This window comes from Eurosta solidaginis, chromosome 1 (genome assembly GCF_040869045.1).
Source record: "Eurosta solidaginis isolate ZX-2024a chromosome 1, ASM4086904v1, whole genome shotgun sequence".
Classification (NCBI taxonomy): Eukaryota; Metazoa; Arthropoda; class Insecta; order Diptera; family Tephritidae; genus Eurosta; species Eurosta solidaginis.
In genome coordinates, this window is record NC_090319.1 from 173,904,444 (window position 1) to 173,926,575 (window position 22,132).

At 42.5% G+C, this 22,132-nt stretch overlaps 1 protein-coding gene across 4 annotated transcripts in view; it reads right to left on the bottom strand.

Moving 5' to 3' along the window:
* The window catches only part of LOC137239865 (alpha/beta hydrolase domain-containing protein 17B), a 264,072-nt gene that overhangs the window by 99,380 nt on the left and 142,560 nt on the right, over window positions 1-22,132 (bottom strand). For all 4 annotated transcript variants that reach the window (XM_067765629.1, XM_067765621.1, XM_067765616.1 and 1 more), the window contains exons 2-3: window positions 15,353-15,532; window positions 15,169-15,301 (exon numbers count right to left, since the gene is read on the bottom strand). In XM_067765629.1, coding sequence (XP_067621730.1) covers window positions 15,169-15,301; window positions 15,353-15,532 — 313 coding nt within the window. The remainder of the gene's footprint in view (window positions 1-15,168; window positions 15,302-15,352; window positions 15,533-22,132) is intronic.

A 22,132-nucleotide genomic window follows, 5' to 3' on the forward strand; every position in this document is an offset into this window, starting at 1 on the left:
TAATTATTGTTAGGCCTTGAGCTCGATTCAAACTCGCGATATTACAAATCAGTAGGCCGATATAACAACAAAAATTGTTAATACATCCCAGAGCACGGGGAAAAAGTGTCAATAAAATATGACACTATAGCATCATCGCCATAAACAAAGTCCAGTTTTCACAACTATTCTGTAACAGATGTCGCAGTGCTATGAATATCAATTGGCAAGAACCAGAATGAAGACAAACAAAAAACCGCTGTGATGGCTGAATGGTTATAGCAGCAGCGCCTAAACGTTGCCGATGAAGGAATTTAGCAGTTCCCGAAATGGATCTATACAACGAGCTTTGGCAGTTGTCTAAATTTTTTCTTTCTTCTATTCTAATTTAAAAATTTTTTCAATTAAATAAAATATATTATAACAATAATAATGATAAAATAATTATTGTTAGGCCTTGAGCTCGATTCAAACTCGAAATATGCTCTCATTTAAAACTGCCCCCACATGAGCTAAGTCTCTGGTCAGACTCCTCAATCGTGTTAGCATGGTTGGAAAAACCACCTCACACCTGGAAGACATACGTAGCAAACCGCACTGCGGAAATTCTCAAAAATGTCGGCAATGTTACTTGGCGCCATGTGTCAAGCGGCGACAATCCAGCAGACCTTGGAACACGCGGATGTAAACCACAAGAGCTAGGTGAATCCTCCCTATGGTGGAAAGGCCCGGAGTTGCTATCCAAGTCTCCCGATTTCTGGCCCAAAGCGGGTCCTCAAAATTCCAGTCCACCAGAACAAAAACGTGTCGAAGCATTACACACCGGAGCGGCCCTGGATCCCTTAGAACGTTTCTCTTCATTCGCTAGGGCCCTCCGCGTTACCGCGTACATGTATCGGTTCATCCACAAAGCGAAAAAACAACAAGTCCCTTCAACACATTCTCTCTCTCTAGAAGAGATTTGCTATGCAAAGTAACGCCTTATCATCGTAACTCAACAAATGTACTATGCGGAAGCAATCTCTTTATTAAAAGCCTCTAAGCCGATAAGTAGGAAGAGTCCGCTACTGCCATTGAACCCTATGTTAGACCAGAAGGAAATATTACGCGTGAATGGACGCCTAAGTTATGCCCCACTCAGTGATAATGAACGTCATCCGATCATCATTCCCGAATCCTCAAAATTTTGTACCCTCTTCCTCGACTTTACTCACAATCGTCTATTTCACGCAGGAAAGCAACTCATGCTTCGGATGGTACAGCAAGAATATTACATTCCGCGCCTGAAACAAAAAATAAAGTCATATATTTTCCACTGCAAGACTTGCACGATCCACAAGCAGAAGATGAATGCCAGATCATGGCAGCGTTGCCAGCCGAACGGTCAACGTACACTGTCCCGTTCCACACGACAGGAGACGATTTTGCTGGACCATTCCTCGTCAAAACCTCTACTCTACGACGCGCCTCCTACTCCAAAGCCTATGTCTGCGTCTTTGTTTGTTTTTCAACTAAAGCCATACATCTTGAGGTCTGTTCAAACTTGACAACCGAAGCGTTTAGAGCAGCCTTTGCGCGTTTTGTGGGCCGCCGCGGAATGCCGCACAAAATCATGTCCGACAACGGAAAGAACTTTATCGGCGCTCATCGAGCGATGCAAAGGGAAATCCCTCTTTTTCTCCAAGAAGCGGGTCAAAACATCGCCGAAAAATATGCTCCTCAAGGCCTTTCTTGGCAGTTCATACCACCATATGCTCCTCACATGGGTGGGCTATGGGAAGCAGCAGTTAAAAGTTTTAAAACCCATTTAACAAAAGTAGCCGGTAATCATAAGTTCTCCTTTGAAGAATTCACGACCCTCATCGTGCGTATTGAAGGAGTCCTAACTCCCGACCTATTTCTCCCATGTCGGAGGACCCTACAGACCTACTCGCGCTAACGCCAGGACATTTTCTCCGTGGTGCCACCCTGCTGTCCCTGCCGGAAGCCAATGCAGAAAATCTTAATCCAACTCGTAAATGGCAATTACTTAAAGTCTTACACCATCAATTCAGCAACCGCTGGAAGAACGAGTATCTTCAACAACTGCATAAACGACAAAAATGGAAAACATCTCAGACGAACCTGAAAGAAGGCGATCTAGTCGTTGTTAAAGATGATCTGTTGCCACCCAATGAGTGGCGTCTCGGACGCATTTCAAAACTGCATGCAGGTCCCGATGGAAATGTTCGCGTCCTCGATATTCGTACTCAAAATGGAGTATTAACGCGGAACATCACCAAAATCTGTTTACTGACCCCGTCCTAATTCTCTTAGCCTTTTTCTTCCCAGCTAGAACTATCTTATCCTCAGTTCAACCTTCAATTTACCCTAATACTGAGTTCTTTTTCTCTTTATTCTTAAACGTTTTCTCTACAGATCTCATTATGGAACTTGGAAAATGCCGTCTGTGCTGCCGCCCCCACTCTTTGCGCCATTGCCATGCGTTTTTGGCCATGACCCCAGCAGAGCGATATGAGTCTGCACGCGCCCATCGCTACTGCATAAACTGCTTAGCCACATCTCACACCACAGGGGCGTGCACTTCCACCGGCAGCTGCCGCCACTGTGGCAGAGCTCATCACACGCTGTTGCATCGCCCCAATATTGCAACAGCAACACGCAATCGACGTCAAACACCTCCACCACCCATACGCCATAGGCGTGATGATCGACGTGGAAGAACCAGGCAGCATGCCATTGAACGACCAGCGGCGCGCTTACAAAGCCGCAGCGCCAACCAACGTAATCTGAGGAAGTTAGTCAACCAAGCGAAGAGTACCCTCGATCAGCTTCAAGAACTCTTGCATTCGTCCACTTCGCAGGCCCGGCGCCATGTTGAAGACATGGAGGAAGAAAATTTAATTGAATTCTAAAATACAATTTTCAAATTTTATATATGTAAATCTACTGTTATACTTACCTGAATTCTATAATAATTAACTATTCATATATGTATGTATACAAAGCCAATGAATTAATTTAATGAAGTAAAATACATATATACATATACTTACCTTAAATTCATACTCACCTAAAAATTGTATATCATAAATCGAACGCCCTAATGCAAAATATATTAAATCAAATTGGAAAAATACCGCTTCTTTGTCATGTACGTACCTTACGTATACATATGTACATATACATACGTAAAGAAGTAAAAAAACCAAAGGCTCAGCGGTCAGCGGCAAAACGGAGTTGTTCAGTTGTCGTTGAGCGCGCGGTGAAACCTTTATATTTTTTTCCTACTCCCCAAACGCTTGTTAATTTGATTTGTGCACTTTGAAGGTTAAATTAAAACCAAGAAAAGTATTCTTCCAAAGAAAGTTAGTTGTGAACGTATTAATATTAAATAAATATTATAAACCGTTTTATTATTTAAAATCGTACGCCGTGTTAATTATTTAGTGGAAGGGTGTTAAAAAGGCGTAAGTAGCCAACCCAGCTAGTAAGTTGGCCTCCGGAAGCAAATTCGAGTGGCTAGTGAACCTTAAACAGTCTTTATTTTATAAAAGAAATAAAGCTTCTTTGCATTTTTGCTCAGTTACATTTATGTATGTAAGTTGGTATTGAATTTACAGAGACAATAAACATTTGTATTTGTGTATCTATGAAAACCACTAATGTTGTAGTAGCTTTATTAATATTACTTTCTGACAAAAGCACAATCAGTAGGTATACCTTTTAGCTCTGGAAATATAATGAACGAACCACTCAAGCACTGGGTTGCATTTCGCCCACGCGAGCGACATCAGCTGATGTATGTTTGATGTGGTGAGATTGAACAAAAGGTGACATTACACACCCTTCTTGATCCACCAGCCTTCTGAACTCTTCTGGTGGGGCTTCCACGTCCTGCTTTTAGCATATTTTGGTTTTTCTTAAGGTTTTCAGCACCATTGATTTGCTCGTGCACCTCTGCCACTGCGCCTTTGCCCCCATCATTTGCCTCTTCTTTCAGGTTATCGTGGTCCTTTTCCACCTCCCCCGCTTTTAGCGCATTGGGGTTATTGTCCAGAGGACTCCTCCTTTTAAGGCGCACCCCAGGACGTTTTCCCAAGCTGTGAGTGCAACAGATCTTCCGATTTCTTATTAATTTGGAGGGCGTAGTACTGGCCCCCTCCACGGGTCGTGATACATAGAAAACTCTCCAACCCCGTGTTGGTATGTTCAGGTTCTGCCGCTGCAGCATGCTAAGCGTGTCTGCCGCCTTCACCACTCGGGGGATAAAAACCTTGGTATTTGGTATCGTGGTGATAAGTGCTCTATCCACCACCTTCAACCTTGCGCCTTTTTGTTTTTGGAGGTCTGGAACAACTCTCTGCAGCTATTCTGAAGTCGCTTTATTGGTGCAGGTCATCAGTTTAACCCCCTTGTGCCACCCGGCTGTTTCGAAGGCTGGTAGCGGTCTGTTTGGTTCATCATGCATCATTTTGATCATAATACTGATCAGCTCCCCTTCTACGGATCTCCACCTTTCGGTTGACATCTGTCTATTGGGGACGCAGCTATCTATTATTGCCACAGTCAGGGACTGCTTCGCAACTTCGCTAATCTTCTTCTCAGTGAAAACCGGAGTCTCAGCGTTAGCTCCGTTTGGTATCATCGAGTAAGCTGGAGTCTTATTGTTATCTCCCTTTAGCTTATTTACACTTGCGTCTTTGCTTCTCAAGCCATTATTGCCGTCCTCTTCCTGTATTACAGCTTTTGACATACATGGCTTTCCAGTACTTATATTTCCCGCTTCGATCCGCTTTGCATACTTTGAGTTTTGGTTCCTGTCATTCCGGCTAATTCGCCTCCTGGTTCTTGGACTGGGGCGTTTACCCTCCCTTCTCTGCCCCTTAAAAGCAGGTTTGTCAGGTCTAGGGTCTTCTTCCTCTTCGATGCGGTTGAAAAATTGAGGGTTGTTCGCAGCAAAGCTTTCGTCTGTGAATTGTCTTCGACATTCTTCAACTGTCTCACGGGACCATACCAAGCTATCGCTCTCATCGTTGGTTGGGTGAACCACTGGGCCCAGTGATATTTTGAGGTTCCCTGAAGATCCCTATCTCGTTGTTCCAATTCTAACAATTCTTTGTCCAGGCTAGAATGCCGCTCGTTTACCTAGCGCACTTACTGCACACTATCATCGCCATCCGCGCTGTTGTAGCAGTGCTTCGCCCCATCCAATAGGTGCGCCGATCACAAGTGGTCATCAATGTCCTCTAACGGGAGTCCAAGGAAACTTACTGTTTCAACAGGGGTGGACCATAATGTGGGGGGAGTTAGAGGCGTTGGTTCCACATTACAATTAAAGAGATGGTTGGTGTCATGTGGGGACACATTGCAAGCAGGACATACATTTTGTATGACTGGATTGGGTCTGGATAGGTAAAAGTTTAACCTGTTACAGTATCGAGATCGAAGTTGAGCTAGAGTGACTCGCGTAGCACAACCACCGCGCTAAATGCCATTAATACTCAGATAAATTGCGGATTAAATCAAAACCCCCACCATAGGACAGTACCCGTTGCGTTAGACCTGTCAAAAGCTTTTGATACGGTCAACCACGGCACGTTACTGCAAGACCTTGAAGGGTCCTCTCCTCCTCCAAGTCTCAAAAGGTTGACCGCAAATTATCTGTCTGGTCGGCAAGTATTGGTGCAATTCAGGCACATAACATCTAAGCCCAGAAGAATTAAACAAGAGGTACCGCAGGGTGCTATGTCCGCTTTTGTCTAACTTCTACATATCGAAACTATCTACACCTCCAGAAGGGGTCACTATCGCTTCCTACGCCGACGACTGCACAATAATGGCCACAGGTCAGACCCACACATCTATGAGCTTTGAAATAAAATAAAATAAATAGTGGGTCCTTCTGGTGGTGAAGGTGGCTTTGATATGTAAAAGTTAAACAAAAGTGGGGATAGGACACCACCCTGTGGCACCCCTTGTTTAATTCTTCTTGGTTTGGATGTTGCGTTCCTGAATTGCACCGATGCTTGCCGACCAGATAGGTAATATGCGGTCCCCTTTTCAGACTTGGGTGAAGGGGAGACCCTTCCACGTCTTGCACTAACGTGTCGTGGTTGACCGTATCAAAAGCTTTTGAAAGGTGTAACGCAGGTCCTATGGTGGGGGTTTTGATTTAATCCGCAATTTATCTGAGTACTAATGTCATTTAGCGCGGTGGTTGTGCCTATGTAATTTTCGGAAGCCATGCTGATGATTGGCTAGTTGCAAATTTGCTTTAAAGTAGGGGAGCAGACTGGCTTCAAATGTCTTGGCTACTGGCGACAGAAGAGATATCGGACGATAAGAATCTACTATGTTAGCTGGTTTCCCAGGCTTTAGTAGCGGGACCGCCTTGGCTATTTTCCATTTTTCGGGGATGACAAAGGTGGAAAGGGACATGTTGAAGACATGTGCTAGATATTTAAATCCCTGTTTACTTACCTAGGTTTTTAAGCATCGGAATGGCTATGCCGTCTGGGCCCACTGCTTTAGATGGTTTAGCATGATCGATGGCATCCTGTTGTTTTTGTTGTAGCAGTGTTTCGCCCCATCCAATAGGTGCGACCAATCACAAATTGTCATCAATGTCCACTAAAGGGATTCCAAGGAAACTTGCTGTTTCAACAGGGGAGGAACATAATGAGAGGGGTGTTAGAGGCGTTAATTCCACAAGAGATGGTTGGTGTCATGTGGGGAGACATTACAAGCAGGACATATGTTATGTATGTGGGGGTTGATTCTGGATAGGTAAGAGTTTCACCTGTTACAGTACCCAGATCGAAGTAGAGCTAGAGTAACGCGCGTTTCCCTGGGGAGAGTGCGTTCCTCCTCTGCTAGTTTTGGGTATTGTTCTTTGAGTACAGTATTCACCGTGCAATTCCTGGCATAGAGGTCACTGAGGACCTCTTGTGTTTTTTAGCTTCGTACGGCTGTGTTCTCAGGTGTCGTATGTCCTCATATTGCTTACGGAGATGACTCCTTAAGCCCCTGTGCGGTATAGGCATATCAATCAGATGTCTGTTGGGATGCCTAGGTTTCTGGGTATTCAAAAGAAACTGTTTGGTTAGCATTTCATTTCTCTCCCTAATGGGGATTATTCTCACCTCATTATGTAGATGGTGTTCTGGGGACATAAGAAGACAGCCCGTGGCGGTTCTGAGGGCGGGGTTCTGGCAGGCCTGTATCTTCTTCCAGTGAGTAACCTTTATGCTTGGCGACCATATCGGGGACGCGTAGCATGCAATCGGCTGGCCAATTGCTTTGTAAGTGGTAATGGGCGTTTTTTTATCCGTCAAAGCACAATGACACAATTTCAATCGCCTTTAGCGCTTTGTTACTGGAACGTACCGGTTCTATATCCGGCAAAGCCATCAACATCGATAACACTCCCCAAAACCTTTGGGGAATATCTTTATCGTTAATACAACTACAACATATGTAGAAAATAAACAAAAGCGGGGATAGAACAACGCCCTGTGGTACCCTTGTTTAATTATTCTGGGTTTAGATGTTATTTTCTAGCGACCCCGAAATCCTGATGGAGCTAGGGGGTGGGGGGCTTTATGGCCTATAAGGTTTCATTTGGTCATACCAAATCGTTCCCGAGATGGTCGGGCTAGAATATTTATGGTGCTTGGTACCGGATCTGCATCCGGCAAAGAATCACCAACATCGATAACACTCCTCAAGGCCTTCGGGGAGTGCCCTTTTCGCTACAGCAACAACAACAACCAGGTATTTCCCCAGCCCCGCCCATCGTTTTTCGGCACACGCACACGCGTAAGGAGTCACCAACTCCTAGTCCCCACAGCACTTGCTCCGTGCAGTTCATGCCTTGGCCGATGTCACCTTTATAGATGCTCCGGGCTTAGCAATGGTAACCGTCCGACCGGGGCATGCGTTTCACCGTGCTCCCAAAACACAAGTACCACCCCACAGACATCAGGTATTCCAGCAGTATCGGAAAGACAAACCTTAAATCCTTCAAGGCGTGTCCACCCATCTCTAACCCCTAGAGTGCCGACTACCAACCCGCTGCACTTCAGAATTCTGCAACTAAATTGAAACGGGTTAACCGGAAAATCGCGGAGATAGTTGATTACATGAATAAGAATAATATCCGTATAGCCGCAACTCAAGAAATAAAGCTTACAGGCAGATCGGACCTTCGAACTTGCGATGGCTAGAACATCCATAGGAAAGATTTCACATGAGGTAATGGTAGAGGTTTTGCCTTTATTACAAATCACATCGCGCAATACAGTCTATTTCAACCCACCATCATCCGCAGGGACAAAACCTTAGAAAGTCAAGGCATAACCATCCGGTCAGGTGATGTTGACCTAGAAATAACTAACATCTATATCTATATGCCTCCTTCCGCCTGCTGTCCACTCGGCTATCACCCTGATATCAGTGCACGCGTTGCTGCCTTCCTATCCCGACTCATGCTCGCCACGGGGAACGTGATTTCCGCAAGGTCATTCCAGAAATCCAGCCTTCGGAGGCCGCAAATTTAGCAAGACAACGTGATCCCGGCGACCCCAAAATAAAGGATATAAACAAACACATCAGATTGCTTGTGGATGAACTGGGAGGGGTATTTAAAGAATCGTAACCTCTCTGGCGGTGTGGGTATGCTTTGGTCCTCGGTAAAGTTCCTATCGAATCCGTCTAAGCACAATGAAAAAATCTCCATTGCCTTTTAAAGAATTGTAACCTCTCTGCCGGTGTGGGTATGCTTTGGTCCACGGTAAAGTCCCTATCGAATCCATCTGAGCACAATGACAAAATCTCCATCGCCTTTGGCGATAAGGTGCTGTCGAATGCTAAAAAATGCGCGAACACTTTTTGCCGACAATAAGTAACGCATTCTACGGTTGACAAAGTTAGACGGCGGGCCAACAGACACGCACACAAGCATAAAAATACAGCGCGTCCCCAATTACCATCACCGCCAAAGAGTGCAATACAATTGATTTGGTCCCGACATCGGCCGCAGGGACAGTGTCCGAGAACGTCACGGCATATATGTCCGGTCAGGCGATGTAAACCTAGAAATCATCTACATCTATATCCTTCCCGTCACCTGTTGCTCCAGTCGATACCGCCGTGATATCAGAGCACTACTCACTGGCGATAACCGCATCATCTTAGGCGATTTCAATGCCTATCACGATCTATGGTACTCTAATCTACAGGAGGACGGAAGGGGTGAGATGTTGGCGGACCCAAAATGCACAATAAGCGGAGACGCCCCCACTCGTATGGTAGGAAGCTGTCACAGTTCGCCAGATCTATCTATCGTGAGCGCAGGTCTAGTAAACTGCGTCAACTGGCAGCGGATGGTAACATTAGCATCTGACCACCTGCCTATACTCCTTTCATTCGCGCAAACCGCCGACTTCATCATTAACGAGAACCGCACTTTCATCAACTTTAAGAAAGGAAAGTGGGGTGACTACAAATCCTTTACAGACAATCGCTTTGCTGCATTCCCTATTCCGACTGATGCTCTCCAAGGGGAACGTGCTTTCCGCAAGGTCGTTGAAACCGCCTCGGCTCGTTTTATTCCAGCCGGAAGAATTCCGGAAATCCGGCCTTACTTGCCGCCTCAGAGCCGCTACGGGCTGTCTTCTTATGTCCCCAGAACACACCAACTACATAATGAGGAGAGAATACTCCCCATTACGGAGAGAAATGAAATACTAACCAAACACCTTCTGTTGAATACCCAGAAACCTGGGTATCCCAACAGACGTCTGATTGAAGCCGCCCAGGGGCTTAAGGGGTTATCTCCGCAAGCATTATGAGGAAATACGGCACCTGATAACACAGCCGTATGAAGCAAAAAAGCAGAAGCAGGTCCTCAGTGATATCCACAAACAGGCATCGGACCTCTATGCCAGGAATTGCCCTGCGAATCCATTACTTAAAGAAAAATACCCAGAACTAGCAGAGGAGGAACGCACTCTCCCAAGGGAAACGCTCGTCACTCTAGCTCAACTTCGATCTGGGTACTGTAACAGGTTAAACTCCTACCTATCCAGAATCAACCCCGATATACAAAATGTATGTCCTGCTTGCAATGTGTCCCCACATGACACCAACCATCTCTTCAATTGTATTGTGGAACCAACGCCTCTAACACCCCTCTCATTATGGTCCACCCCTGTTGAAACAGCAGGTTTCCTTGGACTCTCGTTAGAGGACATTGATGACAATTTGTGATTGGTCGCACCTATTGGATGAGGCGAAGCACTGCTACAACCACAACAACAACAACTTCTGGCATTACAGCTTGACAGTCGACACCAGAGGCACGATGCAAGGGCGATGCCCCACTCGATTCCCAGGAAACTGTCACAGCTCGCCAGACATTTTCCTCGTCAGCCAAGGACTCATAAACTACGTCGAATGCCAGCCGATGCTTACTTTAGTATCTGACCACCTGCCCATACTCTTTTTAAAACAGCTTCGTCCAGGCGACTATACATTCCGACTAATGTCCGGCAAAGCGAGTCGGTCGAATACACGAAATCATACCTCATTTCTCCGCTGAAGCTGCAAACTTAGCAAGAGAACGTGACCTAGCGAGACAACTCGATCCTATAAACTCTCATATTAGGAATCTTAATTGGATATTATGCCGCTTGTAAATGAGCTCAATCGTGCCAAATGGGAAGAGCATTAAAAAACTGCAACCTCTCTGCGGGTGTCCGTTAACTGTGGTCAACCGTCAATTACTTGTCTAACGCGACAAAATGATAAAACATCCATCGCCTTTGGCTATAAAAATTTGTCGGATATCAAGGAAGTGCGCTAGCACTTTTGCCGGAAATTTGTAATCCCTTCTTCAGTAGAGGCCAGACAAACACGACGTGTAACCAATTACCATCACCCCAAGGAGGTTGCAGAGGTCAATAAGACGGCCAAGCCCCCTAAATCAATAGGCCCAGACATAAGACCCATGTCAATGCTAATAATTCTTAGCGCTGAGAGAATAAACTACCTGACTCCCGTTTTCAATCTTTCGTTGAATTCCTTTGTCATTCGCAAGGATAGCTCCACTACTAAAGCCTGAGAAAACCAGCTAACGAAGGCGAGTCACATCGACCGATATCGATCTTATCTCCAGTAGCGAAACTGTCCTGCTAACTCATTTCACTGCAAATCTTCGCCTAGCCACCCATCAACATAGCTTGAGCTAAGTTCATAGCAATTAGATAAACTTCGAACTAAACCAAAAAAAAAACAATAATAGGACAGTGCTCTTGGCACTTGACCTGTCAAAAGCTTTGGAAACAGTCCAAAAGGATGGACCTGTCGTAAGAGGCGACTAAAATACCAAATTGATTCAAGGGGTTGGCCAGCGCAATATATAGCTTCTCCAACCCAATTGTCAACCTCACCTACCCGTGGCGAATCCTGTTTCTTTAACAGCCGAGGCTCTGGCGACCACAGGTTTCTTATGGATGTATGAGGTGGGATGGCAGGATAGCCTAGAAGGTGTCATGTGGTCATAGCAAATCTTTCCCGAGATGGTCGGGCAAGTACATTAATAGTGCTTGTTACCGGAACGTACCGGATATGCATCCGGCAAAGGACCATCAACATCGATAACACTCCCCAAGGCCTTCGGGGAGTGTGCTTATCGCTGCAACAACAACAACAACAACAACAACAACCGGAACGTACCGGATCTGGATCCGGCAAACATCGATCACTCCACAAGGCCTTCGAGGAGTGCTCTTATCGCTACAACAACAACAACAACATGGTCCGCAAATTATCTCAATGGTCGGCAAGCGTCGGTTCAATTTAGGAACGAAACCTCAAAAACTAATTGATTGAGAATTAAGCCAACCACAGGGTGGTGTCCTATCTCCGATTTCGTTAAATTTCTACATATCAAAGATCTCTTCTTCCCCATCAGAAAAAAGTTACTATCATTTCCTACGCCGACGATTGCACGATAATGACAACCGGACCTGGCCCTCCAATGGACAAATTAGTTTCTAGAATAAACAGCTATAACCCAGCCTTTATAGTTTTCGGTATTATCACTGACCAAATCCACGTCCACTGTGTTTACGTGCAAGGGACAGATGACGTTCACCCAAAGATCTTAGGGGTAACGTCCGACAATACTCTCACCTTCAAGCCGCATGCCATTGTTTCTAAAATACAAAGCCACAAGAAAATACTCAAGTCGCTTGCCGCAGCATTTGAGAACAAGATAAACGCTGACCGCATACAAAGAAATTGACCGGCTGCTCATGTGCTACGCGTTACAAGTTTGGTCGCCTGGTCTTAAAAATACACACTGGTAAAGGCTGCAGGCTTACCAAAAAGATGCGCTCAGAACTGCCGCGGGATGTCTCCTTATGACCCCCGAATATCATCTACAAAGCTGACCAGATAGTTTGCATTAAATTATCACAAACCTAGACACCCTGCTACAACAACAATGCTTGCTCTAGCCCCGCCTAGAGGGTTAAAGGAACATCTCCACGAGCACTATAGTGAGAACCGGCAGCTGCTAACACAGCTTATTGATCCAGACAAGCATAAGGAGGCTTTAGACTAAATCCATACAGAATCGCTAAATGCCGTTGCCAGACGCGCCCGGTGAACCCCGTTATCAATACAGACTATCCTTGTCTTGCAGAAAAAGAAAGCAAACTACCAAAGAAGACACGAGTCACCCTGTCCCAACTTCGTTCTGGATACTGTAACGGGTTAAACTCTTACTTGTCCAGAATCAACCTCGACATACGTAATGTATGTCCTGCATGCGATGTGCCCCCACATGACACCAACCATCTTTTCAATTGTATGTGGAACCTACGTCTCTAACACCAACTTCCGTATGGTCCATCACTGTTGAAACTGCTAATTTTCTTGGAATCCCGCTAGAGGATTTGATGACAATTTGTAAGTGGTCGCACCCATTGAAAGGCGCGGAGAACTGTTAACACATCAACAAGCACTGTTAACACATCAACAAGCACTGTTAACACAACAACCTTGATATCATTCTAAAATTGTATGTGTCAACAAACTGCATGCTTTTTTTAGAAATTATACCTGGGGCTGCATCGTGTTATACGATCCCTGATCGAAATCAATATTTACAAGTAAGAAAGGCTAAGTTCGGGTGTAACCGAACATTACATACTCAGCTGCCAAATTACAGCTTGCAAAACTTTTAAATTACCTTTTTTTAAAAGTGGGCGGTGCCACGCCCATTGTCTGAAATTTTATAATTTTCTATTCTGCGTCATATGGTCAACCTACCTACCAAGTTTCATCGCTTTATCCGTCCTTGGTAATGAATTTTTCGAAATTTTCGATATCGAAAAAGTGGGCGTGGTTCGATTTCGTTCATTTTAAATAACGATCTGAGATGAGTGCCCAGGAACTTACATTCCAAATTTCATTAAGATACCTGAAAATTTGCTTAAGTTATCGTGTTTACGGACGGACATGGCTAAATTAATTTCATTTTCCGCCCAGATTATTTAGATATATAGAAGTCTATATCTATCTCGATTAGTTTATGCCGTTACGGGGTACCGTTATGCGAACAAAATTAATATACTCTGTGAGCTCTGCTCAGCCGAGTTTAAAAATCACAATACCTCTGAAATGGTGAATTTCTTGAATGGCTTATGCTTACTAGTGATCATACGTACTCATTAGATCCATAATTTATTATATTTATTTTATAGTTAGACCGAATCATTTGTATCATTTGAGTGAAATTGGTTTTTCATCCGTGATCGTATAACACGATACGAGCCCCGAACATTTGCGTTTTCATGACAGTTTTCACATTTTGACTGAACCTAAAAATGTATCTATTTGAGATGTTTTGCATCTTTGTATAAACTCATTCAAAATGTATCCAGATGGTATTCACACGGTAATCCTGCACCGTATTTATATGAAGGGGATAAGCAATATTTGTTATAAAAAATAAAAAAACGAATTTAGTGAAATTTAGTTAAATTCCGCTTATTTGAAACCTTCTGCTAACGTTCGAATAGCTAAACTGTTGAATAAGTAACTCTAATATTCAATAATGCAAAATGGCCTTTATTAGACTACTTTGAATGTCCTTCACAATAACGCTTATACTTCACAACCAATAGCGTGCTTAAATCAAAACTGATTCCTGTATACTCAGCTTTCGCTGCTTTTATACTCTCTGTTGCCGCATTCACCCATTTCTCCTAATGTCTAGTAACTTCGCGAAATTCATGCCTGGTTACCAGACATATATGTACATGTGTATTTGTAGTTTATAGTCTCTCGCGTAGCTATATGCGGCTGTATATGTGAATACTACTTCGGCTGATGGTGAGTATCTCTCTGCTGCCTTGTATGTACATGTGTAAATGATGATTAATGTGTTTATGTAGCTTGCTTTAATGTGTTGTGCCTTTATTTAATAACCTTAGGGATGTGCGTATCAATTAGTGATGCTAATATTCGTCACAATATGTAGATTCTACATGAGGTAATTTAGGTTGGAGAGGTAGAGGGGGTGGAAGTAGGAATAAGAGTGAGAGTGGAAGTGAAACAAAAATGTGAGTTCGCAAAATCTCTGTACTTATTTGAAAGGGGTACACACTATTTGGTATATAGATTCCATATATAAGTTAACTTAGGTGGGTTAGAGGGCGTGAAATTGGGGGCAGGATTGTGAGTATGCATGAAACAAATTAAATTTAATTTAAATTAGGCTTGGTCAGTGATACCAGATGTAGAATATGCGGGTTGGTGGAGATAAAATCGAACACGTGTTTTGTCTGTGTCCTGACCTTGCTAGGCTAGGACTCCAGCTTTTAGTATTCTGGTATTTGCCAAAAGAACGGAAACTCTTTATACGACAGGTCCTGGCTTTTAATAAGGTTTTACAGTTCGGTTGTTAAACAAACTTCTGGTAGCGCTATGGATTCATTCAGTCATGTGAGGTTCTCACGGACCGGCCAGTTCAACCTAGCCTAACCTAGAACATTTCATTTGGCGTAACAAAAGAAAATATGATATCGGCCAAATATTAGGTTTTGCTTATGGTTTCGATAAAATCCCAACAATTAAGTACAATCTCTCATATACAAGTTGGACGAATGTACTTACCTCAACCCATAAAGGCTCCACAGCTTTTGGACAGCGTTCATAAATTCCAATTCCATGAGAGAAGTCTATAACTTCATCATCAGTTCCATGTATTACTAGAACGGGTGACTTAACCTTGGAAACCTTGTCAATACTAACAAAAAAAAAGTGTTAATGACAATACAATATGAGTTATATAATTTACCTTGGAAATGCATCAAAAAACCATGTTCTTTTTGTATTGCGGAAAACCACTCTTAACCCAGACATCAACGGAGAGTGAAGTATAACAGCTCCTACTTCATATTTTGTGGACAAATCAACAGTTGGAACTGTTCCAATGCTCTGTCCGTACAGAATAATTGTTTCCGGGCTGACATTAAACCTTTATTAAATAAAAGATTTCATTTACATATTTACAAGAAATTAATGCAAAAAGAGCAATAAGAGTAAATCCAAAATGAATAACGCTTATAATATAAAAATAAGTAAAAAAATGGTATTTAAAACTAACACTTATAATAAATATATAAATAAATAAATAATTTCATTTTAAGAACAACAAAGATCTGTAACAGAAAAAAATTATCTTAGTTAGGATATATGCGATTTTCATAGATTTTGGTAGGATATAGTTGAATGCATTAAAACCCAAAATTTTAACAATTAGGCTTAAAAGAAATCCCACCTGCCAACAGTGAACATTAATCTTAATTATTCCAGTTCTCTTGCAGAATAGTGAATTTGTTGGTTATTAGAAATCAGCAGTCCTGGAGTTCGATTTTCAACTTAAGGACTACTTTTTAATATCCTAAAGAAAAAGATTTTAGAATAGTGCTTTTGGCAAAGCCGAAAACAATGCTTATCAAATCAGTCTGCCTTCTTCAAAACGATAGGGTGATAAATGTATCCTCTACCCTCAAGTAGTATTAAATTCGATACGTTTTGCAATTATAAAGGCGATATCAGTTCATGCCACGAAAACAAAATAATACTGTAACGAATTTTTTCCTACAGGCATACATATAGACGATAAATGACTGTGAAGTTTTGAAGTTTTTATTTTAATAAATGTTTGTGAATTAAATGCTTTTTTCAGTAAACTATTTTATTTACAGAATTCAACAAAAACATTTTTGTTTTCCGTATCAGTTTTCTTTCGAGGGTTGAAAAAATGTACCCAAAAATTGTTGGGGTATTCACGTATTGGTGGCCGCCGTGGTTTGATGGTAGCGTGCTCCGCCTACCACACCGAAGATCCTGGGTTCACACCCCGGGAGCAACATCATAATATTAGAACAACATTTTTTCAAGCGGGGTCGCCCCTCGGCAGTGTTTGGCAAGCACTTCGAATGTATTCATTTCTGCCATGAAAAGGTCTCAGTGAAAATTCATCTGTCTTGCAGATACCGTTCTCAGGGTCGGCATAAAAGAGGTAGGTCCCGTCCCGCCAATTTGTAGACAAATTTAAAGGAGCACTGTAATATGAACATCCAATTAAAGTGAAAAACGATGTTGGTTCTTTAGATCGGCCAAAGTGAATCTTGTTTATTTTAGAAATGCTTCTGCTTTTATACAAAATGTTCTTATTCTACTTATACCTATTTACACTAATACTTACGAACTAGAATGTACATATTTCCTGTATGTGGAGTCAGCATATTGGAATGACCTTTTTTAGGTACTTGAGTACATTTGTGTGTATATGGCCAAAGTGTATAAGTCAGCGTGACCAATTGACCGATATAAACAAATATGTGCAGTTAATGCATAAGTGCATACTTTGCAATTTGATATTAATATATCGTGACGTGTGAGGTCTGCATGTGTGTAAATATGTATTGAACAATTGAATATAGTGAAAGTGGAACTAATTCTAAGAGCACACTACAGCACGACCCAATTGGAAGAGAAGCTCGGCCTAAAATCTCTTCGGAGGTTCCGCGCCTTACATTTATTTATTTGTATTCACGTGACCCTGCCCCTAACAGCTTATTTGGTTATATTTGTTACACACTTTACAACAACAAGATCTTAGATTCATTCGTCTTTTAATATAAAACATTAGTAATGTTACATTGCACAATAATTTGTTTATTAAATTATTGTATGTATTTGGTTATGATAGAAAAACTGAAAAAATGAAACATACTTAAAGAGTTAAACATATTGGCTGGTATTAAAGCTATTTCGACCATGCCGAAGATCCCTTCTGACATATTTTAAATTAGAAATTATATTCTCTTAGAACTGAGATTCGAACTCGAGCTATAAAATTTTTAGTCATTCCGGCCTACCACTTGGCTATGACTGCATCTGTTTATATGCTGCTTAATTCCGTTTTTCCCATTGTTAATATTTATTTTTTTGCTCGATGCAGTAGAGCTGAACCAATCTGGTTTCATATGTTACTCTTTGTAAGCACCTGTACTTTGCTGCTTAATTCCGTTTTTCCCATTGTTAATATTTATTTTTTTGCTCGATGCAGTAGAGCTGAACCAATCTGGTTTCATGTGTTACTCTTTGTAAGCACCTGTACTTTGGGTTGGTTATGATATTGAATTTAATCGTTTGTTCGTCTAATACATAAGTAAAATTTAATTCTGATATCAATGTATTTTTATACCATTCATGAAAAAGAAATGGTATATTGAGTTTGTCACGAATCTTGACAATCGAAGGTTGACAATCTGGTTTGATTTAGCCATGTCTGTCAGTCTGTTTGAACGCAAACTAGTCCCTAAATTGTTGAGATATCTTAGGCGTTCGAATAGACATTTGTCGGAACCGGCCGGATCGAACCACTTTAGCATATATCCTCCATACAACCGATTTTTACGAATTTTTTGTGTCCCATCTGCCTCAATTTATTGTATAGATGTCCAGTATTCAATACCCTCCAATTACTGATGGAAATGAGTTTAAGATGAGCTCTGACTCGCCTTTCATAAATGGCATTTTTGAAAATTTCTCTATCAGCAATGAATTTTTTTCAGCTTGCATTTTTATGCCCACACACACTTATGCATTTGTATTATTGATTTAATCGGATATAATTAGGGTGCAATTCTGAAGGGTGGAGTTGTGTGTAGAAGTCCACGAAAATGGGGAAAGCTTCTGACCGCCATTCACCTGGGAATGGCCAGAGCGATTCTTTTGCATGCACCGCCGTCCAAGAACTGCTTTGGACGAAGCAAGGAAGAAAGATCAAAATTTGTGACATCTATTGGAGTGGCCATACGAATAAGCGCAGTTTCGGCGTCGGATTCGTGGTGGGAGAGACTTTGTCGCCAAGTTCTGGCGTTCACGCGTCTCGCCGCTATTCGAATAAAAGCAAATTTTTTTAATATATCATCCATCTACGCCCATGCGCAGACAGAGGAGAAAGACGATGAGGTGAAAGACACTTTTTATGAACAATTAGAACGCACATACGAGCGCTGCCCCCGTCATGATATAAAAGTCGTGCTTGGCGACTTTAACGCCAGGGTGGAAGGTGTTTTTGGCCATACAGTCGGAAAGTTCAGCCTACATAATGAAACTTCTCCTAACGGACTGAGGCTGATTGATTTTGCCGGTGCTCGAAACATGGTCATATCCAGCACGAGGTTCGTGCATAAAAAGATACATCAAGCTACATGGCTGTCTCCTGAACGAAATACTCGCAATCAGATCGATCACGTTGTGATAGATGGACGGCATGCCTCCAGTGTTTTAGATGTGCGCACGATCCGAGGACCTAACATCGACACGGACCATTATCTCGTTGCAGCCAAAATACGCACCCGCCTCAGCGCGGCTAAAACCAAGGAACAAAAAACACAAGGAAAGCTAGACGTCGAAAGGCTTCAATCACAACAGAATGCCAATGATTTCGCAACTCGACTCTCACACCTGCTCTCTGAGAGCACAACTCAGCCTGAAGGAATACAGGAGCAGTGGGAGCATATTTCCAAAGCACTTCGTACTGCCGCCGAGGAAAAAATTGGTTACCGGCGACCACGAAAAAACAACTGGTACGATGAAGAATGCCGCGTTGCAACTGAAAGAAAAGACGCTGCCTACAAGGCTACGTTAAAAGCGAGCGCGACAAGAGGACTGTGTGAACGCTATCGTGTGTTGATAAGGGAAGCCAGACGCCTTTTCAGGAAGAAAAAAGCAGAAGCAGAAAGGCGTGAGTGCGAGGAGCTTAAGCTGCTAGCCATCAGGAATAACGCCCGAAAATTTTACCAAAAAATACGGCGAGAGACGGATGGTTTTAAGACCGGGGCAAACTCCTGTAGGAACGAAAACGGCGACCTTGTAACTGATGTCCAGAGAGTGCTTAGATTATGGAGGGAACACTTCTCTGCTCTCCTAAATGGAGGCAGCGATTCACCGCGCAGAGATGACGAACCCGATCCCGCAATCGATGATGATGGAATATATGTCCCCCCGCCCGATTATCACGAAGTTAGAATAGCAATAACGAGATTGAAAAACAACAAGGCCGTGGGCGCTGATGGATTGCCTGCGGAGTTATTCAAGTACGACGGTTAGGAGTTGGTAAGGTGCATGCAGCAGCTTCTTCGAAAAATATGGGCGGACGAGTGCATGCCCGACGATTGGAATCTAAGTGTTCTTTGCCCAGTCCACAAGAAGGGGGATACTGCAAAATGCACCAACTATCGTGAAATCAGCCTTCTTAATATCACATATAAGGTCCTTTCAAGTGTATTGTGCGAAAGATTGAAGCCCACCGTGAACCGGCTGATTGGACCTTATCAGTGCGGCTTTAGGCCTGCTAAATCTACCATCGACCAGATTTTCACAATGCGCCAAATCTTGGAAAAACCCCGCGAAAAAAGAATCGACACACATCACCTCTTTGTCGACTTTAAAGCCGCCTTCGACAGCATGAAAAGGAGTTGCCTCTATGTCTGAATTTGGTTTGCCCGCAAAACTTATACGGCTGTGCAAAATGACGTTGAGCAACACCATCAGCTCAGTCAGAGTTGGGAAGGACCTCTCCGAGCCGTTCGAAACTAAACGATTGGATTTCTTTAATTTGATGCTGGAGAAAATTATACTAGCTGCAGAACTTAACCGGTCTGGAATAATATTCTATAAAGGCGTGCAATTACTGGCGTATGCTGATGACATTGATATCATCGGCCTAAACACCCGCGCCGTTAGCTCTGCTTACTCCAAACTGGAAAAAGAAGCGGTAAAGATGGGTTTGATGGTGAATGAGGACAAAACGAAGTACCTGCTGTCATCGAGCAAAGAGTCGGCGCATATGCGCCTTGAGCACCACTACTGTTGGCAGCCATAATTTCGAAATAGTAAAAGACTTCGTTTATTTGAGAACCAGCATCAACATAGCAACAACATCAGCTCTGAACTTCAGCGAAGAATCACTCTTGCCAATAAATGTTACTTTGGGCTAGGTAGGCAATTGAAAAGTAAAGTCCTCTCTCGGCAAACGAAAATCATACTCTACATGTCACTTATCGTACACGTCCTGCTATATGGTGCAGAAGCATGCACCATGACAACAGCAGATGAAGCGGCTCTGGGAGTGTTCGAGAGAAAAGTTCTTCGAAAGATTTATGGACCCCTACGCAATGGCTATGGCGAGTACCGAAGAAGATTTAACGATGAGCTGTACGAGCTATACGCAGACATCAACATATTCTAGCGAATTAAAACGCAGCGGCAGCGCTGGCTAGGCCATGTTATGCGAATGAAATATGATGCTCCGGCCAAGAAAGTGCTTCTATCGGAACCCGCCTATGGAAGCAGAGGTAGAGGGCGGCCCCCACTCCGTTGGAAGGACCAGGTGGAAAACGATTTAAACTCCCAATTGGCACCGGTTGGCGGAGCGACTGGCGCACCTTGTTGGACGGCCATAACCGTTTAGACGGTTAAGCTCCAATTAAGGAAAGAAGGAATTGGGGTGCAATGATGTAAAAGGGTAAGACAGGCATCAATATTATCAGTCTCGAAAAATCGTTTAATCGGTCCATCTGTCCATCCGTCCGCCTATAACGTTTCTGAAGATACGTGCCATAAAGTCATTATCCAAACATGGTTCAAAATGAGTTACGTTAAGTAGAACAAAAAGCTTTATATACAAAATTAGGTGCTCACTCGCGAATTAAGTGCTCTTATATTTTTCGCGTTATAGTTAAGACGGCAGCGGACTATGCGAGAAAGGGTTAAGGGCATCTAAAAACATCTAATTAAGTATAGTAAAAACATCTAATTAAGTATAGTTAATTTTCTATACTTAATTAGATGTTTTTAGATGCCCTGCTCTACGATTTGTCAAAAATATTCCAAAATTTTCATATAATTTCCGAAAAAATAAGTGCTCTTCTAGCTTAACGTTAAGCTTGCAGCGCACTACGTGAAAAAGGGTTAAAGGCACCTCCAAAATACAAAATTATGTATAGAACATTAAGTGCTCTACGAATTAAGAGAAAAAATTTGTATGAAAATAAATTTTTTTTTCGTATAAAACTAACCCCTTTCACCATATAATGCTAGGAAATGGAATGTTATGTATGATAAATAAAGAACTAATTAGAGGCTAATTAACTGCTGCTTTCCTAAATTAGTGCTCTTATATTTTTCGAGAAATTGAGTGCTCTGCTAGCTTAACGTTAACCTAGCAGCACTCTATGTGAAAAAGGGATTAGAGCACCTCAAAAACATCAAAATATGTATATAAAATTAAATGCTCTACGAATTGTCAAAATTATTCCAAAACTTGCATATATTTTCCTAGAAAATAAGTACTCTGCTACCTTAACGTTAAGCTAGCAGCGCACTATGTCAAAAAGTTTAAAGGCACCTCCAAAATACCAAATTATGAATAGAAAATTAAGTGCTCTACGAATTGTCAAAAATATTGAAAATATTGAATATTGAAATGAAAAAAATTATAAATTTTTATGAAAATACAATTTCATTTTTTTTGTATGAACTTAATCCCTTTCAC